General features: G+C 39.1%; 1 protein-coding gene across 4 annotated transcripts in view; it reads left to right on the top strand.

Annotated features, from left to right (window-relative positions):
* The window catches only part of LOC125104624 (collagen alpha-4(VI) chain-like), a 127,574-nt gene that overhangs the window by 65,817 nt on the left and 35,136 nt on the right, over positions 1-26,621 (top strand). For all 4 annotated transcript variants that reach the window (XM_047737261.1, XM_047737271.1, XM_047737253.1 and 1 more), the window contains exons 17-26: positions 1,242-1,295; positions 3,374-3,436; positions 3,960-4,025; positions 10,424-10,477; positions 10,595-10,630; positions 16,012-16,074; positions 17,860-17,922; positions 18,994-19,056; positions 19,607-19,669; positions 21,956-22,006. In XM_047737261.1, the coding sequence (XP_047593217.1) occupies positions 1,242-1,295; positions 3,374-3,436; positions 3,960-4,025; positions 10,424-10,477; positions 10,595-10,630; positions 16,012-16,074; positions 17,860-17,922; positions 18,994-19,056; positions 19,607-19,669; positions 21,956-22,006 (576 nt within the window). The remainder of the gene's footprint in view (positions 1-1,241; positions 1,296-3,373; positions 3,437-3,959; positions 4,026-10,423; positions 10,478-10,594; positions 10,631-16,011; positions 16,075-17,859; positions 17,923-18,993; positions 19,057-19,606; positions 19,670-21,955; positions 22,007-26,621) is intronic.

Below are 26,621 nucleotides of genomic sequence, written 5' to 3'. Positions count from 1 at the left end.
ACTTTTGTCAGCAATCTTAAAAAAAATATTATCATGTTGCTTTAAAAATTTCCCTTTCTTTCTAGTTTTCTGTGGTTTTAATATGTTGTGTCCAGGTGTGGGTTTCTTTTTATTTATCCTGTTTGGAGCTCTTTAGGCTTTTGAATTTGAGCATTTGTGCTTCAGTCAGTTTTGGAGACTCCTTAGCAAATTCTCATTTTGAAATGTTTATCCTTCCCATTTTCTCTATTATCTCTTTATGGAAGTCTAATTAGAAATCTGTGAGAACTTGTGCTATCTGCAATGTCTCTTAACCTCTTTCATATTTTCTGTTTGTCTTTCTGTACTGCATTTGGAGTACTTTCTCCAGTTTCAAGTTCATTAATTCTTATACCACTTGTGTTTAATTGGATTTTTAATTTCAGTTATTCTGATTTTCACTTTAAGAAGTTCTATTTGATTCTTTCTCAATTCTGCTTGGTCTCTTTTTTAACAGTTGCTTATTATTTTACTCATTCTTTTTTTTTAAACCTATTTAAATGAATGAACTATACTTATTTTATATTCTGCATATGATAATTCCAATAGTTGTAGTCATTACAAGTCTGATTTTGTTGCCTGTTGTTTCTGTTGGCTTCTCCCTCATGGTGTCTCCCTCACATGTGTTGTGAATTTTGATGGATTGATTGATTTGATTTTCTTTTTTCTCTCTTTTCCTTTTTTTTTCTTCTTTTCCTTTATTTTTTTCCTTTTTTGATGACTTTTGATTTAAGTTCATTTTTAAATGAACTTCATCTGTGAGATGTCATTAAGTTCTGCATTGAGGTTGTTTGCTTCTGTCTCATACGTGGTGACACGTCCTCTTGAGATCACTTCAAAATAAATGATGAGATTTGGTTTTTCACAATGCACTCATGGAGTGATCAGAAGTCCTAAGGACAGCCAATCACTATTCTCTGGATTTCTTCTTTCTCTTTACTCTGAACTCTAAGGATTTCTCTTGTTTTTTTTTTTTTTTTTTTTTTTTTTTGTTTTTTTTTTTTTACCAGCTCATGAACATATGTGGAGTATCTTAAACTTGGTTATCTGGAATTTATATTATTTTCAAAGGAAGGATTATTCAGGGTATTTAGTCTGTCACGTACATGTTGGATGGTAAAGAAACTTTCCGCTCTTGTATAGAATGTGAAACTACATGAAAAAAGTTTCTGGTGTGACTTGATATACAAAGCTTCTTTGTATATTTATTTTTCTTTTTCTAGGGTAATCGTGGAGCCCCAGGGTCATCTGGAGAAAAAGGAAATAGGGGAAATCGGGTAAAGTATGAAGATATTCTTCTCTCATATTTTTACTGCATAAACTGACCTTGACAGTTTATTTTTAAGTTCTGGGAAATAATCCTCTAGTGGTTCAAGTTCTAGATTGGGAGTTAAAGGGCAATAAATATTAGCTCTTTGGAATCTTTAGTGAAGATCCTCCTATGCTGCTAGTGAAATGAATGATGGAAACTGGCGTCCTTAACCCTTGGAACAGTAATCACCATGCCCTCATGGGCTTTGCAAGGCTTCCTGTCACCAGTGATTCAGTCTCACACCCCAGCCCTCTCAGCCACATCCTTCACTACTCTTAGTCCAAAAGTGTCCTTTCCAATAAGATTGTACTATTCATTGTCCCCTGAGAGTCCTCGTACATGCCCACCTCTGTGTCTTAACTCATGCTAGGTACCCCATCCCCAAGTGGCTTTCCAGCTTCCATTTCCAGTGTTTATTTGAATATCACTTTCCCTCCAATTTCCAACTCCTCTCTTTCCCCCTCATGATACCCCCTTCTTGACCATATCCATCTATAGTGCCCTCTCCCTTCTCTACATCCTTCCCACATTATATTTCTATGTAAGGGAAGGCAGATGCCTGGTGTGTGTACCACAGCTCTACCTTCCTGTGCCCATGGCAGATATTACTAAGCAATTATGGAATCCAGCCAGAGGGATCCATCTCGGGACTGTTATACTCAGCTTCTGTTGATTGACTGGATTAGATAAGGGGTGGAGTTATGTTTTTGTGTACCCCTCATGGCATTAGAGTAATGCTTTTACCCCAAGGTAAAATCATTCCATTGATTTCCTGATAAGTAACACAGGGAGTCACAAGAAATGCTTCTTTATTGAGGGAAGCTTAATTGATAAGCTGCAATTTGGGGATTAGATTTTGGAGAAGGTGGGGGACACCCCACTTCTTTCAAGACCGGAGAGCCTTCAGTTTCCATTCAATTCATTTAAATTCAATAAATGCACGTTAAGGGCTTCTAACTTGTAGAAGGTATCCAGCAAAACAGTTAGAAAGTTAGGCACATCATAATAAGAACCAAATGCCAGGCTCTGTACTCAGCATTTTAATCGATTATTCCATTTAATTTCCATGGCAACCCGATAGAATGGGTACATCTGTTTCACAAATGAGAAAATGGAATCTTAGAGAAGTTGAAGAAATTTGCCTGGCTGGTAAATTGGATAGCAGGGTTGGAATTTAGAATCAAGTAATTCCCTTTTATCATTATATCAGGTGAGAAAAGAGATAAGGTGGAGTTACAAGTAACAATAAGAAGTGGCATTTTTTTTTTTCAGAGTGTAGAGAACATTCCATTCCCTGCGTGTCTGAGAACCAGATCTCAGAGATGAGTCCCACTTCATTAGGGTCAGAGTGTGGCATAGACCCTTCTAGAACAAGGCATATAACACAATTTGAGAAAGCTTCCTAGGGTGGGGGCTCTTCCCAACTCTGCAGGAACTACTACACAGAAGGGGTACCATTAACAGTATTTTTTTTTAAATTGTGTTATGTCACCATAAAACAGTAGGTTTTAAGAGAGGCAACCATTTGCTTATAAGGATAAGGTCATAGTCTTATGGCAAGTGGCTTCACCTCACTGGTTCTCTTTCTATAGTAGGAGCTCTAGAAATATTTTTCTTTTTTTTTGCCCCTTTCCATGAGATCTTGCTGTGTCAGTGCTGCCCATGTCGGTGATAGAGAGAGCCTTCTTCTTTTGTGTGTTTCTGCATAGGAATATCAGGGAGAAGTGGAAAGATCAGGGACTCAGTGGTAGGGAGGACTGGGTCCAACTTCCCTGAGCCTTGGGTTCCTTGCCCGCAATATGTACTTCCTGAGTTGTAAGGATTCAGCGAGGTAATGCACATCTAGGGCCACATAAACAGACTTCCAATAAAAGGATGCTCTTTTCTGCATTGCAATCTCACCTATTTAGCTGCAAATGCTTTAAAGTTCAAGTACTAAATTGCTCTTTTAATGTGATTCTCATTTCCCATCTTAATGTTCTCTTTCCTTTAGGCAACAGATGATCTTTTAAAGTGACACTTTTTTTTTTTCTGTGATTTAAGGGCTTGACAGGACCACCCGGATCTCCTGGAGAGCACGGAGAGCCTGGGTTAAGAGGAGACCCTGTAAGTGCTGGTTGAAGGATTAGAGCTGCTTTTATCCAGGGACTTACAAACAGTTTGCTTATACGCAAAGACAACAATTAATTATTCATCAATGAGGCATCTGTTCAGCCTATCTTAGCCTTGCAATGAATAAGAAATTTGTGAAAAGACCCCATCTTATAGAACATTTAGGTTCTTTTTTTTAATTAATTTTATTTTTTTTAAACATATATTTTTATCCCCAGGGGTACAGGTCTGTGAATCACCAGGTTTACACATTTCACAGCACTCACCATAGCACATACCCTCCCCAATGTTCATAACCCAACACCCCTCTCCGAACCCCACTCCCCTCATCAACCAGAACATTTAGGTTCTTAAAGAACTGAATGCAACTTTAATTGCATTGAGTATTCAGGATTTCTGAGCAGGCCTGGACAATTAAAATATCTACTTTGGTACCTTTAAAAAAAATCATATTTCCTTTCATTTCTTTTCCTATCTTTCCCGTCCATTTGAGGTAAGCAAATTTTTCTTTTCTCAGGGGGATCCTGGAGCAGATAGTTACATCCAAGGCCCTAAGGGAGAAAAAGGAAGGCGTGGACATAGGGTAAGATGGTTTCTGTTTGTTCAGGGATGCTAGAACATGTGGGAAAGATGTTAGCTGGTGAAGAAGGCTTGAACGTTCTGGTTGGATCAGCATAGAGAGCAAAACTGTGGCATTCCACTGCCTGTAGAGACAAGAGCTCAGAATGCTAATCTCCACTTACAGCCTTGTCCTGGCATCCTTGTCTTGTGGTTCTTTTTTTTTCCCTGAAAAAAAAAAAAAATCTCATTTCCCACAATACTAGTAACACAAGTTACTTAATCTCCTTTATCCTTGGTTTCTTCATCTCCAAAATGAAAGCATCGGGCTCAGTGATGCCTAAGATCTTTTCAGTTTAAAATTCTTCAATTTCATAATGATGTCTTGATTTAAAAGTGGTCAGGCCATTACACGGCTGACTCACTTTTCACCACTGCCAGTGTTGATGTGAATTGAATACTAGCCATTTTTAAAGATAGGATCCTTGTCTAGTTTGGAAGATTGGAAGTGTCCTGACAGAAGACCTTACCAAAGGTAGAAGACCTGTTAACTTTGTAGGTACTGCTAACTGGTTAGAAGACATATTTAGATGTTTTATGTCCTAGTCATTAAAATGCATGACTGAAAAATGACTAAAGTAACTCAAGTGTCTCAGTCCTCACATCTTATCATTCCCAATTTCCAGAAACAGGGTCTACACAGCAAAATGTTTATAACTGGAAAGTACCCTCTATTTGCTTTGGACTCCAAATTACCTTCTTTGACAAAACTTTAGGATATTGATTCTCTTCCCTTTTGTGGCTCATTCATATCCATTTCATATATGTGCAGGTCCCAAGTACAATCCAGTTTGTAACAGGATCAGTACTATGTATCTATGCCAGAAAACTGTCACTCTTTACTACAATAATTTCTCATCTTGTTGTTAATTATATTTATATTAAACGAACTCCATTGAGAGGGTTCTCTTGGGTGAGTTGAGATCAGAGAGCCCAGTGAATAGATACTCAATCAGTTATGGGATTGAGCTAAGAGAAGAGCAGGCCAGCACCCCTTAACCCATCTGGGCCTTGGTTTCCTCATCTGCAAGGTGGGAAGGTTAGAGAAACCATTTACAAGCTTTCATGAGTTAGTGGTTGTCATGGGAATTAAAATCTATGAATTGAGTTCGTTTCCATGGTTTGCTCATGGTTTTACAGCTGGGAAAGCACTCCAGCCTCTAGACAAACTGTCCAGTACTCTGCGCATCACAGCGCCCCAGCCATGGGGCGAACGTCCTGCTCCCAGTTTTTAGAGGTCTCCATGGCTGACTTTATAGCTAAGGGCTAACTTGGAACTTTAGATCCCTGAATTGCGTGTGCAAACCACAACTGTGACCCTCTGAAGTGGTGCCACGTCACACTGCACTGTGCTGAGCTCAAAGAAGGGTGCTAAGTATTTCCTGAATAGACTTGGGTAATAAAAGTCACTCTCACCAGTTACATAAGCCTGCTGCTACAGAGGCTGAAATTCTTGAGATAGTCCATTAAATTCCATTAGAAGATAGACCTCTAGGGGGCAGTCTTTCCCCGGTACAGGTTTCTTTGGCTATCCTGAAGCAGAAGCAGAGCGTTCCTGTGAAACCAATCATAAACAGAAACGGAGTAAGCAAAGAAGCAATTACCATTAGTTTCCGCGGAGACATGTTTAAGCGTTCCCAGACCCCCCAAAGAACCTCTCTTAGGCTTCCCTGATACCTTAGGACACATCTTGCTAAGGGATGCACAAAATAAATTGAGATGAATGGTTGCTCACAGAGTTCAAAGCTATGGTTGCTGCAGGCTGAGATGATGCTGAGTGTGGTCCCTGGGGAAGAAGCTTGGCTTGGCAGGGCCTCTGTAAAGGCTCAGTGCAAAACACATACTGAACGTTGTTTTCACTTTTTGCCCTTTTCCGTAAAAGTGAAAATCCTCCTTGTATTTCTTTTGGTTAGTGAAAACTGGTACTAATATAGATCTTTCATAAAAGTGAAGTGGCTGAACACATACTTTTAAAGAGGGAGGATACCTGTATTAGGTTCTGAGTTGAACCAAAGAGCAGATTCTATGTTGCAATTTGGATGGAGACAGTCCCCTGAAGGAAGCAGTCTTTTAAACAAAACAGAAACTTCATTATACACCCAGTATGGGGGAAGGAATGCAAAACCTGTCATGCTTTTCCTCACTTCTGAGAAGGAAAACCAATACAAGCCTTTTGGAAGGCAGTCTGGCAATGCACAGCAGCTAGGACTGCTGTTTGTTGCTTGTATATTTTAATCTACAAGTTTATATATATATATATATATATATATATATATATGTATGTATTTAAAGATTTTATTTATTTATTTGACAGAGAGAGATCACAAGTAGACGGAGAGGCAGGCAGAGAGAGAGAGAGAGGGAAGCAGGCTTCCTGCTGAGCAGAGAGCCCGATGCGGGACTCGATCCCAGGACCCTGAGATCATGACCTGAGCCGAAGGCAGCGGCTTAACCCACTGAGCCACCCAGGCGCCCCTACAAGTTTATATATTTTCATATGCAAGTGACAAAGCCTGACTAACAGTGTTTAGCTAATAAACATGTTTTTGATAATCCAGGGAAAGGTGATTCCTGGACTGATACATAGCTCTATGATATCATTGAAAGCCAGGGATGTCATCAGGGACTCAGCCACTTTCTTACACAGTTATATCTTCAGTGTGGTCCCTGGGCTTAGCAGCCCAAGCATTTGTCTTCATGATTACATAAAATGCCAGAAGGAAAGGCACTTTCCTTTCATCAGGTCACGGTCAGCAATATTCTCTTTTTGTCCCCTTTGGCGCATTGCCTGGCTCCCGTGCGCCCTGCCTGCCCAAGATACCAGGGAAAGCAAGTTTCTGACAGAGGCAATGAGATTTCCATGACTGGTTCAGACCTGTCATAATTCGTTCCTTGGGGCTGGGTGTGTTGTCCCAAATGAAACATTTTCTCAGCAAGAAAGAAAGGGGCAAGAGTGTTGTGTAGCCCCCAACTGCATCTGTCATGGTGTTAAGGTGTGTATGTCCTTTGATCCAGTCTCTCCAGTTCTAGAGATTTATCTAGAAGCCAATCATGGACCAATACAAAAATTCAGCTCCAAGGATGGAGATTAGATTATTAGATTTTAAATCACTACACTGCTTGAATGTCCAGTGATAAGGGATTGTTTATATAAACAATGGCACACAATCAAATATTACTAAGCCGTGAAAAATAGTTTAGAAGACTATTTCATAAACAAGGAAAACATTCATGATGTAATATTAAGTGAAAAGACCAGATTACAAAACTCTGTATTCAGCAAGAGTCCAAATTTTTTTTTTAAGATTTTATTTATTTATTTATTTGAGAGAGTGAGAGAAAGCATGAGAGGGGAGAAGGTCAGAGAGAAGCAGACTCCTTCCTGGGAGTCCTTACACTCTGAATTTTTGAAACATTCTATGATGAACTTGTATTATTTCTTACCCTGAGTTTTCATTTTAAAAAATTTTAAATCTACAGAAAAAGTTGTAGTTGCAAGAACAGCATAGTGTACACCAATTTTTATCATTTAGCCATATTTACTTTATGTCTCTCTATACAAATACATAGGTAATATTTGATATATTGATATTGAGCTATTTGATTAATTACTTAATTAATCAAGGATTAATTGAAGGTCTTATAACATTTCTCTTCCAAATAGTCAGCAAGTATCTTTTTTTTTTTTTAAAGATTTTATTTATTTGACAGACAGAGATCACAAGTAGGCAGAGGCAGGCAGAGAGAGGAAGGGAAGCAGGCTCCCCACTGAGCAGAGAGCTCAATCCCAAGACCCTGAGACCATGACCTAAGCCGAAGACAGAGGCTTAACCCACTGAGCCACCCCGGCGCCCCAGCAAGTATCTTTTAAGAACAAGTACATTTTTTTATATAAACAAAATACAGTCATCACACTCAAAAAATTTAATATGGCACAAAATTATTTTCTAATATGCAGTCCATATTCAGATTTCTGCACTTACCCAAATGAGGTCCTTCATGTTTGTGTTTATTGTTGTTGTTCTGAAATCTAATCAAGGACTGTGTGGAATATTTAATTGTCTTGCCTTGGTTGTATCCTTCAACCACAGCTGTTGTCCAGTTATTTGTTTCCATGACATTGACATTTCTGACCAGTTATTTTGCTAAACATCCTTCAGTTAGGATTTGTCTGATTGTTTCCGCATGACTAGACTCAGATTAAGCATTTTTGGCAGATTAAGCAAAGCAGTACCCTTCTTCTTTTCATTTATTTATTTATTTATTTATTTTTAATTAACATATAATGTATTATTTGCCCTAGGGTGGTCCTTTTTCTCGTTCTTCTTCTCCTTCTTCTTCTTCTTTTAAGATTTTATTTATTTGCCAGAGAGAGAGTGAGTGAGAGAGAGAGAAAGTGCACAAGCTGGGGAGCAGCAGGAGGGGGAGAAACAGACTCCCTGCTGATCAGGGAGCCTAATGTGAGACTCAATCCTAAGATCCTGGGATCATGACCTGAGCTGAAGGAAGATGCTTAACTAACTAAGCCACCCAGACGTTCCTAGGCGGTACCCTTCTCAATCATCAGGAGGGACACTATGTTGGCTGTCTCATTACGGTGCATTAATTTGGTCACTTGATGAAGATGAGGTTCACCAGACTTATCCATTGTAAACATACTTTTTCCTTCCTTGTAATGATCAAGTAATCTGGCAATGGTACTCTGAGACTGTAAACTTCTTGTTTCCCGACAGTCTTTCACCCAGTGATTCCAACATCTGCCCAGATGATTCCTTTGCTATGCTGCAAAAAGCTGTCTACTATTGAAATGAGAAAATGATAAGCATTTTAAGAAAAAAAAATCTTTTTTTAAATCTAGACCAATCATGAGAGTGCCTTGTCTGAAGACTCCTTTCTCATTCAGCCTACCATTTTAAAAATAATTCCCATTATAAAAGTAATGCTACCAGGGCACCTGGACGGCTCAATTGGTTAAGCGTCCAACTCTTGATTTCAGGGCAGGTCACGATCTCAGAGTCCTGGGATCCAGCCCTGTATGGGGCTCCATGCTCAGTGGGGAGTCTGCTTCAGGATACTCTCTCTCCTTCTGCCCCTCATTCCTCTCTCTCAAATAAATACATAAATCTTAAAAAAAAATCAACACTACATATATTTGGGAATACAGAAAAGTAAAATGTAGAGAAAAATTTAATAGTTCCAGTAGCCAAGAAAAACTTCAGTTTATGGAACTTTCCTAACTTGTTGATGGCAAATCTATTCTCCCTGAGAAAGTCAGATAAGGATCCCATGGGCTTATTTTAATGTGTTCTAGTATAGTATAAAGAAATGAGGAAACATCATTTTGTCTTTCTCCATATTCAGGATAAATTATTCTTTCAGAAAATTTAACATACTTGAAAAGAATGTTATGACACATTTTTCCTTCTTCTTAAGCTTCTGAGAAAACATAATTTTTAATAATTGCATACTATTTCAAAAAGTGTTTCTTACCGTAATTTTATCAACATTTCGCTCATACTGTGGGATATTTATATTATTTCAGAATTTAATATATTATAAATAACAGTTGGAAGAACAGCTTTGCATAAATGTTTTTATTTTTGTATTTCACATTCTTTTCCTATTTATGTGTTCTTACTGAGTTGGCATGTGACTTTATTGCGTATCTGAAAATATCCCTACTTGGAATCCAAGGTGGTCTCCATTTCTCCTGAAAGATGGACTCATTTTCTCTGGACATCACTCATCTTCTCACTTCTGACCTTGAGGAAGTGAGAGCACTAGAGCATTTCCTCATCCTGACAGTGTGTAGCCTCTCCCTCTGTCATCATCAGTCCGTATTGGTCACTCCACATGTGCAGAGACTCGCTCTTCTGTCTTCTGTTTCTGTCTGCCGCTCTGCACCTTATAGGATGGGTAGGAAGGGAAGTACTGGTGTTTTTCAAATATTAAGCACAGGTTATTCAGGAATATCTCTGACTACTGTTCCAGCATGATGAACACTGAAAAGTTGTCACATGAACAATCTCTGGGGAAAGGTGCCTACAACATGGCTATTTTAAAACACCAGAATTAATGCATTTGCTTCTAGAGAACTACTGACCAACAGAACTTTCTGAGCTCCAATATCCTATATCTGTGCTAATATGGTAGCCACTAGCCACATGGAGTTACTGGACCCTTGAAATGTGTGTAGTATAACTGAGAAACTACACTTTTAATTTAATTTAATTCTAATGAATTTAAAATTGATAGCCCCCTGTGACTAGTGGCCTCTGTATTGGAGACCTCATGTCTGAAGAATAAATGCAGAAGAGTGTAGACCTCTAAACTTTTATATTCCCTTTACTTCTTCCTTTTCAGGGACATTCTGGTTTTGATGGACCACAGGGGGAGCCTGGAAATGTTGGCCCTCAGGTTAGTACAACCACTCATGGGTCTTATTTCAGCTGTTTTTGTGGAGGAGAGAGGTCGGCTGGGCTGAAAATTGGCTTGTTTCCTTTTCTAAGATCTCTGCTTCCCTTCTACTCGTAGGGGTCAAGAGGAAGACAAGGTGTGCCAGGGCTGAAGGTCAGTGCTTTCTGGAAAGACTTGCTTCTCACTCCACAGATATACCTACTTCAAATAGTTCTCTCTGACGTCAAAGGGAGTTCTGGTTGGGCTGTCTGAGGTTGCAGGAGGATCACTGAGAAGTTTTCATTAAGACCTTTTCCATGAAGAAGAAAAAGTTAATATGGTTCTCTGCTTCCCCTCCTACCTGGTATAATATTTCATTTAGGTTGAAAGGAAGCTAATACCTTAGTGAATGGTCTTACCTCTGAAATCACGATTTTTTTCATTTAAAGAAGTGGGACTTTCTGTGGGTACTCTAGGGGATCTCATAGTCCCTAAATGATGAAAAAAGATTGAGCTTTTAGCATTTATTCAAAGGGGAAGGATGTGATTTGTGGGTGGGATAGAGACTATCTCTGTGGGGGAATTGTATTTTACTAAGCAATTATCTAGCCTCAGTCATTGTGCTATGCCTTTATTTCTAACACTTTAAGTAACCCTTCTAAGGCCCCAGGAGTTAGGAGCACCATTGGTTACATTTTACAGATAAGAGAAAAGATATAGATTTAGCAAAACTTGTCAGAGGGCACATGGCTAATAATCAGCAGAAACAGGATTCAAATCTGAAGATCAGGATGCTCTTAGAAATTCTTTTACGAAATAAATTTATTATATAGTCTTCTCTCTAACATAGTGTGGTCATGCTTGGCTGTTGTTGGTTGTGTTTTTGTTTTGTTTTGTTTTGTTTTTTGTTTGTTTGTTTTTAGCATTCTCATGACTTAGAGATGGAGGAAAAGTCACAGATGGATTTATGTCAACTCTGAGTCCCTGTGTGTGTGTGTGTGTGTGTTGGGTAGTGACTTCTGACCTCCTAGGTATAAAAGAAGATGGAACTGCTAGTCTTCAGATCAAATAGGTTAGAAAAGTATGGATATTGAGAAATTCAAAGTCAAACAAGTTCTGTCAACACCAAGTAAAATATTATTTCTCACAAAATGTTTAGGATTTGAAATCAATTCTTTTAAAAAAAAGACATATATTTGAGAGAGGAAGGGAGAGAGCAAGCGAGCGAGCAAGCACAGTGGGAGAGGGAGAAGCAGGCTCCCTGCTGAGCAGAGAGCCTGATGTGGGGCTTGATTCCAGGACCCTGAGATCATGACCAGAGGCAGACACCTAACTGAACAATCCAGGTGCCCTGAAATAAATTCTTAAATCGATATTCTCTTGTACTATTAATTTGGTTTTAATACTTGTAAAATAAATGTCTTGAGCTATCATTTTATCCTATTGTTTTTACCCCCAAAAGGCAGAAAGAAATAGGCTAAGTTTTGAGGAAATTAAGTGGCTCTAGGCAATAGAAGGAATTTCTTACTCTTGAATTATTTAAGTCTTTTGTGATGCTACGTGTAGTTTATCTAAATGTCTGCTCAGTTCACTGTGGATTCTCTGCTCAGTTGGGTCATGGTTATTTTTGTTTCCCTATGTCACCCCATCTCCTGTGTTACTCTTTTTTAAATTTAATTTAAATAAGAGTGAAGCCTGTGCATATATTGAAAGTCAAACTGCATTCGTAAGCTTAATAGTGAAAGATATCTTCCTGTCTGTTCTTTCCAGCTCTTCGGGAACACTCACTTTCATCTCTGTGGGCAATTCCTTCTGGTATTATTGCTGTTTTTCTTTTCTTTTTTATTTTCTTTTACTTTACCTTATTTTATTTTATTTTTATTTTTTTATTAACATATAATGTATTATTTGTTCCAGGGGTACAGGTCTATGAATCATCAGTCTCACACAATTCACAGCACTCACCGTAGCACATACCCTCCCCAATGTCCATCCCCCAGCAACCCCATCGCTCCCACCCATCCCCTCCAGCAACCCTCAGTTTGTTTCCCATAAAAGATTAAGAGTCTCTATTGTTTTCTATTGCTGTTTTTCTAAACAATATGCTTATTTTGCTGTTTCTTGGTTTTCAGTTTGGGATATTTTTCTCTCGATTTCTGACTATGGGGGAGAAAGATTGCTCTTAAACTGTGTGTTTCCTTCTCCATACACTTGTCTCCAGCTCATCCTTGCCATACGCTTAACTTCTCCACTTCTGGTCAAGCCAGCTGATTGCTCATATGGCTGGGCAAATATTATTTGCAGCTATGTAACCTGTTTTCCTTGAGCCAGCCTCTCTTATTTGCTTTGTGTTCTACATGCCGATTACCAGTTAATTTTAAAGCTCTTTGAGAAAACTGAGAACTTCCCAATATATTCAAACATGTGGGATTTATTTCTCTTGGATTTCCTCCTTCCTGGGCCCTCTGTCTTCCTGCTCTAATTCAGATCCATTTTTCTCCAGGCCTCTGTACTGTTGTCTTATCGGGACAAATTGTAAAACAGCGACCTCTCATTTGGGGAGCAGAGAAAAATGTGTGCAAACTGCTGCCTTTCATAGAAAGCCTCTCCATTTAGCACATTGTAATCTTGATGAATCCCTGTCTTTGTTCTTTTTCCTTTGCTTTTTAAAATTTTTTTTAAAAATAAGAGAGAAAATCCCAACTATTTGCAGACTCCAAGGTGAAATGGGGTTATTCAACACGTCAGTAGTTTGCTAGTTAACCCAGTGTTGCAACACTGGTCATATAGATGCATTTATGTTTTGAGGCTGCAGCTTACTAAAGATGGGCAAGTACTATTGGAAGAGTACAGTGTACAGAGGTGCTGAATTCCAGATCACAGCATCCCCTGGATATGGAAAAAGATGGTTCATTACGGTCTATAAAATTAGAAATGCTGGCATCTACAAGATACATAATTAACTGGAATTCTAAATAATATTTTTTATGGAAAACATTGTATTATGGCAAACAAATCAATGCAGAGGTTATTTTGGCAATAAGGAAAAACTTGAACTTGTTAATTATGATAAAATTAAGAATATCATTTGTTTTTTATGTGTCCATAAACCCACTAGCCTCCAGCAATTTATTTTCATGTTTGTGTGTTTCCTGTACTAGATAGATAATAAAGAGTTATTATAATGGATATACTATTTTATAGTCTGCTTTTCTGTTTCCAAATCTTCCTATTATCAGTTTAATATATTATAGCATACTCTGTAGAAGAACAATGATTTGCTAAACAATTCTTATGTTGAGCATTTAGGTAATTTCTATTGTGTTAGATATCATAGTCAGTGATGTAAAGAAAAACTGTATTATAGGGTTTTTGTTTTGTTCCTGCTTTCGCTTTGTTGAGATGATTTCCTTAATATAAATGTATAGACATGGAGGTACAATAAAAGAGTCTGAACTTTGCTCCATAGAGCCAAATTGTTTTCAGAATGTTGCACTGTCAATGTCAGTAACGTGATAGGCAAACATTTCACAACCTATCTCAAAATTTCTAGCTACGTGCCTTTAAAACATACAAAATGAGGGTTGCTAGAGGAGAGGTGGGTGGGGGGATGAGGTAATTGGATGATAGGCATTAAGGAGGGCACGTGATGTGACGAACACTGGGTGTTATAGGCAACTGATGATTTTTTTTTAACTTTACATCTGAAAATAATGATGTACTATATATTGGCTACTTGAATTTAAATTAAAAAATAAAAGAGTTGGGGCACCTGTGTGTCTCAGTGGTTAAAGCCTCTGCCTTCGGCTCAGGTCATGATCGCAGGGTCCTGGGATCGAGCCCCCAGTCAGGCTCTCTGCTCAGCAGGGAGCCTGCTCCCCACCCCCCCGCCACTTGTGATATTTGTCTGGCAAATAAATAAATAAAATGTTTATAAGAAATAAAAAAATTATGTTTATAAATCTAGAAATCAACTGCTAAAGACCAGAATAATACAGCAGTAATAATTGAGGGAAGTGCTTCCCATTTACCTGAATAGTTTTAAAAACTTCAGAAGCATGAGGAATTGATCCATGTAGTGATTAATTCTGAGTTCAAGATTTTTTTCTCTTTGCAAATCCATGAATATATAGTAATCTTCCCAACACCTGAACAACATGAAAAAGAAGGCAGAATAATTCACAAAATGGGTATTATCCTCAATCTTACAAAATATATCTTCTCTGTAGAAGTGAAAATATTAATTTGAGGGTGAAATTAATCAGTTATTAGATGAATCACGTTAACAGCTCACCTTTTGCCTAGAGAGCCAGCTTAATGTTGTAAGAACCTGTAGGATGGGTTTTTTTTTTTTTTTTAAGATTTTATTTACTTGTTATTTAAAAGAGAGAGAGCACGAGAGGGGTGAGGGGCAAAGGGAGAAACAGGCTCTCTGCTGAGCAGAGACTGATGCTGGTTTTATCCCAGGACTGAGCCACCCAGGCGCCCTGAATCTGTAGGGCTTTAAAGCCAGTTTTCTGGGGGCAACCTGGGTGGCTCAGTCAGTTGAGCATCTGCCTTTGGCTCAGCTCAGAATCCCAGAGTTCTGAGATCCAGCCCCATGTAGGTTCCCTCCTCAGCAGGGAGTCTGCTTCTCCCTCCGCTTCTGCCCCTCCCCCTGCTCCTTCTCTCTCTCTCTCTCTCAAATTAAATAAAATCTTAAAAAAAAAAGCCAGTTTTCTTCCATTTCTCTATGTGTTTTATGTGCCTTGCCCCAGAATGTCACGCCTTTTGCTGTGTTCAACCTTCTGAGTTTCTTCACAAGGGCTAAGGGTCCTTAACACCAGCGAGCATTTAGCCCATATCACTTAAAAGGAATGAATGGAAGAGATTATGCTGAGTGAAATAAGTCAAGCAGAGAAAGTCAATTATCATATGGTTTCACTTATTTGTGGAGCATAACAAATAGCATGGAGGACATGGGGAGTTAGGAGAAGGCAGTTGGGGGAAATTGGAAGGGGAGGTGAACAATGAGAGACTATGGACTCTGAAAAACGATCAGAAGGGTTTGAAGAGGTGGGGGGTGGGAGGTTGGGGGAACCAGGTGGTGGGTATTGTAGAGGGCACGGATTGCATGGAGCACTGGGTGTGGTGCAAAAATAATGAATACTGTTATGCTGAAAATAAATTAAAATAAATGATTAAAAAAAAAAAAAGGAATGAATGGGCTTTTTACGAACCTGTTGTTAAGTGGGAGCTTGGGTTATTTAAACAAAATATTTTTGCTTTTATCACCAGCCAAGATATTGGAAGGAGATATGCAAAGACTGGGAAAGACAGTAAGAATCTGGTTTTCCTACATAAGTGGAGGCCCTTCTTCCCATATCCTCTCCAATTCCAAGAGAACGGAGCACAGACAATCAAAACCTTTTCTTTCTTTCTTTCTTTCTTTCTTTCTTTCTTTCTTTCTTTCTTTCTTTTTCTTTCTTTCAAGTGACATCTTGCAGGAAAGGCTGCCTTCAATAGAAACATTATTAGTGCCTGGTGAACTCACTAAGTTTTGCTTATTTTGACAGGGTATGCACGGAGAACCCGGTGAACGGGGTTACCAAGGAGAGCTTGGATACACAGGCTCACAGGTTGTATCAGTGAACTTGTTTTTAGTGCTAAAGGATATTTGTTTGAAATTATCAAACAAAACAGATTCTTGGATAGGGACTTAACATATATCAGAATGGCCTTGGATATCTCTTTTCCAGGGCCTTCCAAAGCAAATTGTATAGTCTCTCTCCTGGGCAAGTTAAACTCCAATAACTAATATTTACTAAGTTCTTATTACGTCTTAAATATGGCCCTAAGCACTTGTATTAACACATTTAACCTTTAACGGAAGGTTATTATCCTTATTTTACAGAGAGAAATGGAGGGGGGATGGAGAAGTTAGGTAAATTGGCCAAGCTCACACAACTACTGAATGATAAAGATGGGATTCAAACTCAGGCAGGCTTGTTATAAAATCTATGCTCTTAATTACTGCCTCTGAAACTGTGTCTTCAAAGTATTGAAATTTGGCATGAAAAATCAGTAAAGCGTTTATTGAGTATCTGTTATACATAGGGCAATTTGCTAATAGGCGTGGGGTTCAGAACATTAAGGCAAGGAAGGGACTTGTCCTCAAGTGGGGTGTTGTAACTATTCAGTGATAACTGGAAATTTGAACTTCCAGCCAGTTCTTTTGGAATCTTCTAAGTATAACCCAAATCTGTCATTCTGTAAATCCTTCTGGGACATGTCCTATCTCTTTTTTTTAAAGGCCGAATTGTTTCCAAGTATTAAATGGAAGAACTTTAAAACAACAATTCTTACTAACACATTAAATCATTCTCCATAACTTTAAAAAGTCTCTGAGCATCACGCGATAATTTTGAAAGGTTTCTGTTGTTTGTCGACTTGACAAAAGTATGAAAGAATGAAAAGGGGGATTGAAGTGTAATTCGAGATTGTATTTATTTTATGATAGAAAATAGTGTCTGAACATAGGGAGAAACAACTGAGAGATGGATTTTTGCCTTTCTTTTGATCGCTGGCTTAATTCAAATTTGGACCCCCTGCCACTGTGGTGTCGTGGTTTTCTCTTTTATATTCACTTTATCATACCGCTGAGTGCAAGGGGAGCAAGCTGTGTTATGAACCATGAGCGAGATAATCAATAAAAAACCTCTCCTTAATTTCACCACCCACTGGGATGTATGATGCTCTATTTAAATGGGTGATTACAATGCCTCACGCAGGAGTATAGAAGGTATAGAAGACACGATCCATGCTTCTAACAGGAAAGCATTTCTCAGAAAAGCTGGAGAAAAATGAGTGTTGAAATCAGTAAAGTTAAATAGGTCAGGGAGAAAATGAGTACCTTCCTTAGCAATGTGCCCAGTGAGATTAGGCTATTGTACTATTGTGAACAAGCAACTGTACTATTGGTTCTTGATAAAATCAAAATACGTTCTCTGGTCCTCAGACCTTGGATATATAAAGCAAAGGTTGACTTTTCAAAGGAGATAGTATCTTAGCAGCCCCTCTCTTTTCCCTTTAGGATTTAAAGGGGATTTAGGATTTAGGATTTAAAATTAGTTGGGCATATTAAAATATAAAAGCAGTGTTCTGAAATTTTAGGGCTCATTGGACTGAGCTGCGGACGTGGTTGTAGGTACAGATGGAAAAGGCTCACATTCAGCGTTTCTGGTAGAAAGAGCCTGGGGGGCTCCCTTGCAGATGCTGCTGAGTGGAGTGTGATAAACACACTAGTGATGGGTCAGGGCACCCTGATTTGTGCTCTCATTGTTGACTAAGGTGACTTTGGGGTTACATGGGAAATAAATAGCTCCATAAACATTGGTTGAACTTTAATTTCATCTTGGGACTAGGGACTGAGAGGAAGACAAGGAATACCAGGAAATTCTGGACAAAGAGGCTTACCGGGTGCTGAGGTAAGTTGGAAGTACTAAAAGGTACAGCAGAGCTGCTCATTAACAATGTTAACAGTGGCCATAGCATTCAGATACCTGAGTGTTCCCGATGAATAACGTAAAGCTACGCTCTTTGCCCTGGGATTTGTGGGTATCAGGGGTTTCTAGAAATAGCTAACTTGATCACTGGATGTACCCCCTTCTCTAGGTATTGTGGGAATATAGTGATCAACGAGATTGGGTCGGAGCCCCAAGGGTGTTTAACCCAAGCTCATAGTGCCTTACTTATAGTGTGACAAAAAATAGAACCGTAAAAGGGGCATAAAAGACTAATTTACTGCTTATAAACATAAAAGGAAGCATTGTCATCTCAGTCTTATAGATGAGGTGACTGAGGCTCAAAGGGATTGAGAATGATTTGTCATCTGGATAGGAAGTGGCTGAAGTGTCTCCCAGCTTGGTTCCCTCTGGTGTCCCTTCTACTCCTAACCCAGGATCCCAGAGGTTCATAGAAGGGTTGGACCTCATTGAGGCAGGTGATGAGGAGTGGCTTCTAATGACAGGAGCATCTGGGCTTCAACACTGAGCAGCGTGATCTAAGTTAGGCAGAAGCATCTTGATCTGGAGATTTCAAACTCACATCTCCAGGATGGCCTATGTTCTAGGTCTGTTCTGACTCTTTCTCGAGCAGGACATGTCTAGTCCTGTAAACCCATTGTATTGTTTTCATTTTCATTTGATAATATTTTCGGTTTGGATTGGGTGAAAGTCCAGGTGTTTGTCTTCTGGATCTCCTAATCAAATGGTGTTTTTCCCTCTAGCAGCCAGATCATTGCTTCAGTGCTCAGTACTTGGGAGATGTGACCTCTTACCCAGAATGCCTCCCTCCTCCTCCCCCACCCCACCCTGCCGCCCAGAGATTAAATGTGCATAGGAAGCATTTTGTCTGTTGAAGGATACAATTAATTGTATAAAACATTAAAGGTGATTTGTGAGTATAGGACCAGTTCCAGACTATTTCAATAACAGCAAGAGAGTCAGACAGTTAACACTGTGCCCCTTGAGGTGATTTTAGTCCTGATCTTATTGCAGGGGATTCCTGGGCCTCCCGGGCCAACTGGTTCCAAAGGAAAAGCTGGACCAACAGGAATGAAGGTAAATGTCAAAAAACACATCTTTTTTTTTTTTTTTAATTGCAACTTGGGTTTCCTTATGCAAATCTCTCCTTACATGATCGTTTCCAGTAGGAGTTTCTGATATGGTTGGTGGTGGTATTGACTGGCCATTACCTTATAGATGGAAAGAGGGATACAGGGAAGGAAAGACATATAGACTGACATATAGAAAGATGGATGGATAGTTGGCCACCTATATCAGTAGGCAAAGACATATCAATAAAAAGATACATATATGGATTCAGTACAAATACAGATTCTCACATTTACACCTCGAAAAATCAGAATAATACAAAATTCTGTTCCTGGTGCTTCATACCTGGTTTTGCTAATTTTCAGTGCCAAAATCTCTACTCTATTTGTTATTATCTGTATGTAACAAAGTCTAGAGGAAGAGACTTACCTTGGACCAAACGGTGATGCCAATAGGACTTGAAAAGTGTGACTGTAGAATCTCTAAGGAGAATGACATAAGATTGCATGAACTCACAGGAGAAAATTAACTTCATGTTTACTTTTTATTGCAAAAGGGGGAAGTTGGTGATGCAGGAGCCACAGGCCCGCGGGGTCCACAAGGACTAAGAGGACAACCTGTAAGTCTGCTTTCTTTGTTTTGGACTCTTGATTCACTTTCTTGTTTCTTATTTGTTCTTGTTTCCCACCAAATTCTCATATTCTTGATGAATATTTGGGATACAAATATGATCTGATCCCCAGAACTGTTGTGAATCTAGTCACAGCAGTTGACTAGACTCTGAGAGGCAAAGATTCTCTAGTCACAACAGTTGACTTTGACTCTTTGAGAGTCAAAGATTCTCAAACTCTTCCTACAAATAAAGAACCTACAGTCATCTCAGGATTTATTTTGCCTTCTCCCATGCTGTTGAAGAGGGACGTGCCAGTGAGTGTTTTCTGTTTGACAAAGCTGTTTTACAAGCACGTGAGACTTTTTGGAATACAGACATGTTTTACGAAACCTTTTTTCCAGGGAAACAAATAAGACAGGCAATCAGAATGCAAACCTTTAAGTGCATGGGCTCAACTGCCCAGAGCACAGAAATAACCCTTGGAGACCAAGGATCGTTAGAGATTTACTTCAATAGGTAAAACTACCAGAGATAGGGCTATGCATTTAGACCTTCCTTAGTCATCCTTCTAACTTGAGAACAAGTTAATTATTTTATGGCTATTTTCAAGTCACCATTTTATGGGAAAGAGCTTTATGATATGGAAAAATGTTGTCTTCCCTGCAGCTTCGATTTGTTTCTGAAATTCCTTTTATGAACAATGGGCAAAACCTGCTGTTGTTTTGCACTCAGTACTGAAATTGCATTGGTTAGGCAGAGGTGGAGAAAAAAAGCAGGCTGAGAAATTTAAACGTGGAAAGGGAAAGAACAAACAGGGATACTGTCGACCGGAATCTGAGACAAGTAGTGTTCTGCATCTACACTCAATCCGGATGATGAAGTTAACACTGTTTAACTTTGTGAAAATATCCTGATTTAAAATAATGCAAAGTTTGTTCCTACTGATCTCTCCCTGGGACAGACAAAGCTGGGGAGCAGTGCCTTTCTGGAAGGTGTCATTTTAGGAAAGTCAGAGGCAGATATCTCCAAAATAGACAGTTTGGGTCTCTGGGGTTATAAATGCCTGAAGCTCTGTGTGTCCTTCAATGGAAAGAAGATGGGAAAACCGCAAATGAACCTCATTTGCATTCTTTTGGGCTCCCGATAATTCATCTTTGGCAATCTTCTTTCTCTTACTCTTTCATTTTCTAACATTTCAAACTTTCCTCCTTAGGCCATAAGAATGATCTCTGTGGCTTAAAATTTAAATTGTCCTTTGCAGTTGACTACTTGGTTTAGGTGCAGTTCTTGTCCCTTGAGCAAAAAAGCACCTAAAGGTTCTGAATTCACTCCTTAATATAGAAAGCACACCGTGTACAGATGGTAAGATCCCAGTAGCATCATCAACATAGCCATAATTGCTAGCCTCGCCATCACCTCCACCTTGACTGTCACTGTCTCCACCAACACCATCACTGTAACCAAAATCACCATCACCATCACTACTACCACCACCTCTGCCATCACTGCCTCCACCATCACTTCCACCACCACCACCATTGCCTCTACCTCCACCATCATTATTGCTCCTCTGCAAGCATCATCACTGCTGCACCATCAGCAGCAGAATAATGACTGCTTTCTCTGAGCTGGCATCGTGCAAAGTGCTTTCCGTGCATAATCTCACTCAATCTTCACAGCAACCATGCTGTGTACATGGTGTTTTACCCCATCTTATGGGTGAGGAAGCTGAAATTTAGGTTGAATAACTTGCTTAATGCCCCTCATACAACCAGTTGGGAAATGGAATGAAAATTCAGGTCTGTCTTGGTTTATGTTCTATGCACTGATTCACTCAACTTCATTTCCTCTATCCCAATCTTTTTTCCTAAGGTCTGTCTTTATCTCTAGAGATTTACCAAGTTCTAGAGTTTCTGCCATTGTTACTCTATCCTGCAAGAAAAGCCCAAGGGGGTTTTTAAATGGTGATATGGGTCCTTGCAACTATGGTATCATCTTGGTGAGGTCTAAAATCTTGCTGAAGGAGTTAAAAACTGAAAACAAAACAAAACAGAACAAAAAACCCCTCAAACTGCTTATACCTTGCTCTTTAAAAATTTTAAGCCCTTATTCTCTCCTTATCCTGTAAAGGTAACTTAGAGTTTATCCTATAAGATAAGATAAGCCTCTACCAGCCGTACATCTGCTTTGACCACTTCCTTCCACTGCTGATTAATCCAAGGGTTCAGATAACATAATTAACCAAGCACTGATATGGATAACTCTACCATTCATCTTGTGTCATTTTCTTAGGGTCTTTTAGGTCCAGATGGATACGGACATCCAGGAAGAAAAGGAAAAAAGGTGAGGCTTAAGTTATGAAGTATTCTGAATGAAGGACTATAGTTTTTATTTTATTTTACTAGATAGAATAAGACTTACTATCCAAGTGGTATGCCAGACATGGTTTCTGAATGCTGTTTATGAATGTTGTAGCTGCCAGAGTTCCCTCCTTAAAAAAAAAAAAAAAAAAAAAAGCTGATTTTTTTGGTCACTGCCTTTTTTTTAATTTTAATTTTTATTTTTTTAGGTTATTACTTAAATTTTATTTTATTTTTTTAAAAGATTTTATTTATTTATTTGACAGACAGAAATCACAAGTAGGCAGAGAGGCAGGCAGAGAGAGAGAGGGAGAAGCAGGCTTCGCGCTGAACAGAGAGCCCGATACGGGGCTCGATCCCAGGACCCTGGGATCATGACCTGAGCCGAAGGCAGAGGCTTTAACCCACTGAGCCACCCAGACGCCCCTTAAATTTTATTTTTTAAAAACGTATATTTTTATCCCCAGGGGTACAGGTCTGCGAATCGCCAGGTTTACACACTTCACAGCACTCACCAAAGCACATACCCTCCCCAATATCCATAACCCCACCCCCCCTCCCAATCCCCCTCCCCCCATCAACCCTCAGTTTGTTTTGTGAGATTAAGAGTCACTTATGGTTTGTCTTTCTCCCAATCCCATCTTGTTTCATTTATTCTTCTCCTACCCCCTTAACCCCCCATGTTGCATCTCCTCTCCCTCATATAAGGGAGATCATATGATAGTTGTCTTTCTCCGATTGACTTATTTCGCTAAGCATGATACCCTCTAGTTCCATCCACGTCGTCGCAAATGGCAAGATTTCATTTCTTTTGATGGCTGCATAGTATTCCATTGTGTATATATACCACATCTTCTTTATCCATTCGTCTGTTGATGGACATCTAGGTTCTTTCCATAGTTTGGCTATTGTAGACATTGCTGCTATAAACATTCGGGTGCACGTGCCCCTTCAGATCACTACGTTTGTATCTTTAGGATAAATACCCAGCAGTGCAATTGCTGGGTCATAGGGTAGTTCTATTTTCAACATTTTGAGGAACCTCCATGCTGTTTTCCAGAGTGGTTGCACCAGCTTGCATTCCCACCAACAGTGTAGGAGGGTTCCCCTTTCTCTGCATCCTTGCCAGCATCTGTCATTTCCTGACTTGTTAATTTTAGCCATTCTGACTGGTGTGAGGTGATATCTCATGGTGGTTTTGATTTGTATTTCCCTGATGCTGAGTGATATGGAGCACTTTTTCATGTGTCTGTTGGCCATCTGGATGTCTTCTTTGCAGAAATGTCTGTTCCTGTCCTCTGCCCATTTCTTGATTGGATTCTTTGTTCTTTGGGTGTTGAGTTTGCTAAGTTCTTTATAGATTTTGGACACTAGCCCTTTATCTGATATGTCGTTTGCAAATATCTTCTCCCATTCTGTCAGTTGTCTTTTGGTTTTGTTAACTCTTTCCTTTGCTGTGCAAAAGCTTTTGATCTTGATGAAGTCCCAATAGTTCATTTTTGCCCTTGCTTCTGTTGCCTTTGGTGATGTTCCTAGGAAGATGTTGCTGTGGCTGAGGTCGAAGAGGTTGCTGCCTGTGTTCTCCTCAAGGATTTTGATGGATTCCTTTCTCACATTGAGATCCTTCATCCATTTTGAGTCTGTTTTCGTGTGTGGTGTAAGGAAATGATCCAATTTCATTTTTCTGCATGTGGCTGTCCAATTTTCCCAACACCATTTATTGAAGAGGCCGTCTTTTTTCCATTGGACATTCTTTCCTGCTTTGTCGAAGATGAGTCGCCCATAGAGTTGAGGGTCTATTTCTGGGCTCTCAATTCTGTTCCATTGATCTATGTGTCTGTTTTTGTGCCAGTACCATGCTGTCTTGATGATGACAGCTTTGTAATAGAGCTTGAAGTCCGGAATTGTGATGCCACCAACTTTGGCTTTCTTTTTCAATATTCCTTTGGCTATTCGAGGTCTTTTCTGGTTCCATATAAATTTTAGGATTATTTGTTCCATTTCTTTGAAAAAAATGGATGGTACTTTGATAGGAATTGTATTAAATGTGTAGATTGCTTTAGGTAGCATAGACATTTTCACAATATTTATTCTTCCAATCCAGGAGCATGGAACATTTTTCCATTTCTTTGTGTCTTCCTCAATTTCTTTCATGAGTACTTTATAGTTTTCTGTGTATAGATTCTTAGTCTCTTTGGTTAGGTTTATTCCCAGGTATCTTATAGTTTTGGGTGCAATTGTAAATGGGATGGACTCCTTAATTTCTCTTTCTTCTGTCTTGTTGTTGGTGTAGAGAAATGCAACTGATTTCTGTGCATTGATTTTATATCCTGACACTTTACTGAATTCCTGGACAAGTTCTAGCAGTTTTGGAGTGGAGTCTTTTGGGTTTTCCACATATAGTATCATATCATCTGCAAAGAGTGATAGTTTGACTTCTTCTTTGCCGATTTGGATGCCTTTAATTTCCTTTTGTTGTCTGATTGCCGAGGCTAGGACTTCTAGTACTATGTTGAATAGCAGTGGTGATAACAGACATCCCTGCCGTGTTCCTGACCTTAGCGGAAAAGCTTTCAGTTTTTCTCCATTGAGAATGATATTTGCGGTTGGTTTTTCATAGATGGCTTTGATAATATTGAGGTATGTGCCCTCTATCCCTACACTTTGAAGAGTTTTGATCAGGAAGGGATGCTGTACTTTGTCAAATGCTTTTTCAGCATCTATGGAGAGTATCATATGGTTCTTGTTCTTTCTTTTATTAATGTGTTGTATCACATTGATTGATTTGCGGATGTTGAACCAACCTTGCAGCCCTGGAATAAATCCCACTTGGTCGTGGTAAATAATCCTTTTAATGTACTGTTGAATCCTATTGGCTAGTATTTTGGTGAGAATTTTTGCATCTGTGTTCATCAAGGATATTGGTCTGTAGTTCTCTTTTTTGATGGGATCCTTGTCTGGTTTTGGGATCAAGGTGATGCTGGCCTCATAAAATGAGTTTGGAAATTTTCCTTCTATTTCTATTTTTTTGGAACAGTTTCAGGAGAATAGGAATTAGTTCTTCTTTAAATGTTTGGTAGAAAAAAAAAATAAATGTTTGGTAGTATTCCCCCGGGAAGCCATCTGGCCCTGGGCTTTTGTTTGTTTGGAGATTTTTGATGACTGTTTCAATCTCCTTACTGGTTATGGGTCTGTTCAGGCTTTCTATTTCTTCCTGGTTCAGTTGTGGTAGTTTATATGTCTCTAGGAATACATCCATTTCTTCCAGATTGTCAAATTTGTTGGCGTAGAGTTGCTCATAGTATGTTCTTATAATTGTCTGTATTTCTTTGGTGTTCGTTGTGATTTCTCCTCTTTCATTCATGATTTATTTATTTGGGTCCTTTCTCTTTTCTTTTTGATAAGTCTGGCCAGGGGTTTATCAATCTTATTAATTCTTTCAAAGAACCAGCTCCTAGTTTCATTGATTTGTTCTATTGTTTTTTTGGTTTCTATTTCATTGATTTCTGCTCTGATCTTTATGATTTCTCTTCTCCTGCTGTGTTTAGGGTTCCTTTCTTGTTCTTTCTCCAGCTCCTTTAGGTGTAGGGTTAGGTTGTGTACCTGAGACCTTTCTTAAAATCAAACTCTTTTCTCATCTTCCACCTGTGCCACATGGTCCCACCTGAACCAGGAACCTCCCCAACTCCTCGCCTCAGCAAACACTCTTGCCTTTATTTGGGATGTCCCTACCCATCTTCCTCCTTTTGACAGTTTTTCCTCATTTTCTTAGACCAACTCAAATATCAACTTCTCTTTGTGGAAGCCTTCTTGGACTTCTATGGACAGATTTGGTTGTCCTATACTCTGTGTTCCTAAGGTGTGTTAGTCATATTTCTACAGTAGTCCCTTTCCATTGAGGTTGTATTATAATTTATCCCTACGTATTTGTCAAGTTTGTGAACTTGACAGTAGACTGCATCTTATTCAGTTTTGTATTGCTGGAATGAGCCTGGCACAGAGTAGGTACTCAGTTAATATGTTTGAATATTTCTACTCCCAAAGAAGATGGTATTTTAGCATGTTGTAGTTGAAGGGTTGCTGACAGAGGTTTTGAAGAATGGAACTCACATGAAGCTTTCAACTCATCAAATGTCAATAGTTACAGTTATTCTGGTGCTTTGGTCTGTGAGTTACCATTTATTGCTTCACAACATAAGAAATCACTGGGATGTTTAGTGGTGCCCAGCTACTTAACCCTGGGCTGGTTTCTCTGCAATTCTCTTATTTCTCTTGATGGCACTGCTGCTATTTTATTGACCAGAAAAATGCCCTGAGTATAATTAATGGGCATAAATTCCCAAAACGTAGTAAACTTTTAGTAAATATCTGTGCAATGATGAAAAATGGGGACCTCGGTGATCATCTAGTTCGGCCCTTTTGATTCACAGATAAGAAAATTGAGATTCAAAGAAGTGATGTAATGTGCCAATGGTCACACAGCTGGTCACATCACAGTCACACATGGTTAGAGACAGATATGCGTGTAGAAGCTATGCCATTGGAGCCCCATCCTGGCACATTCTGTCTTTCTTCTCTAGTGGGGACTTTGCATAGCT

Source organism: Lutra lutra, chromosome 1 (genome assembly GCF_902655055.1).
Source record: "Lutra lutra chromosome 1, mLutLut1.2, whole genome shotgun sequence".
Lineage (NCBI taxonomy): Eukaryota > Metazoa > Chordata > Mammalia > Carnivora > Mustelidae > Lutra > Lutra lutra.
Note: the sequence above shows the minus strand (reverse complement) of the source record. Positions and strands in the feature narration are given on the sequence as shown.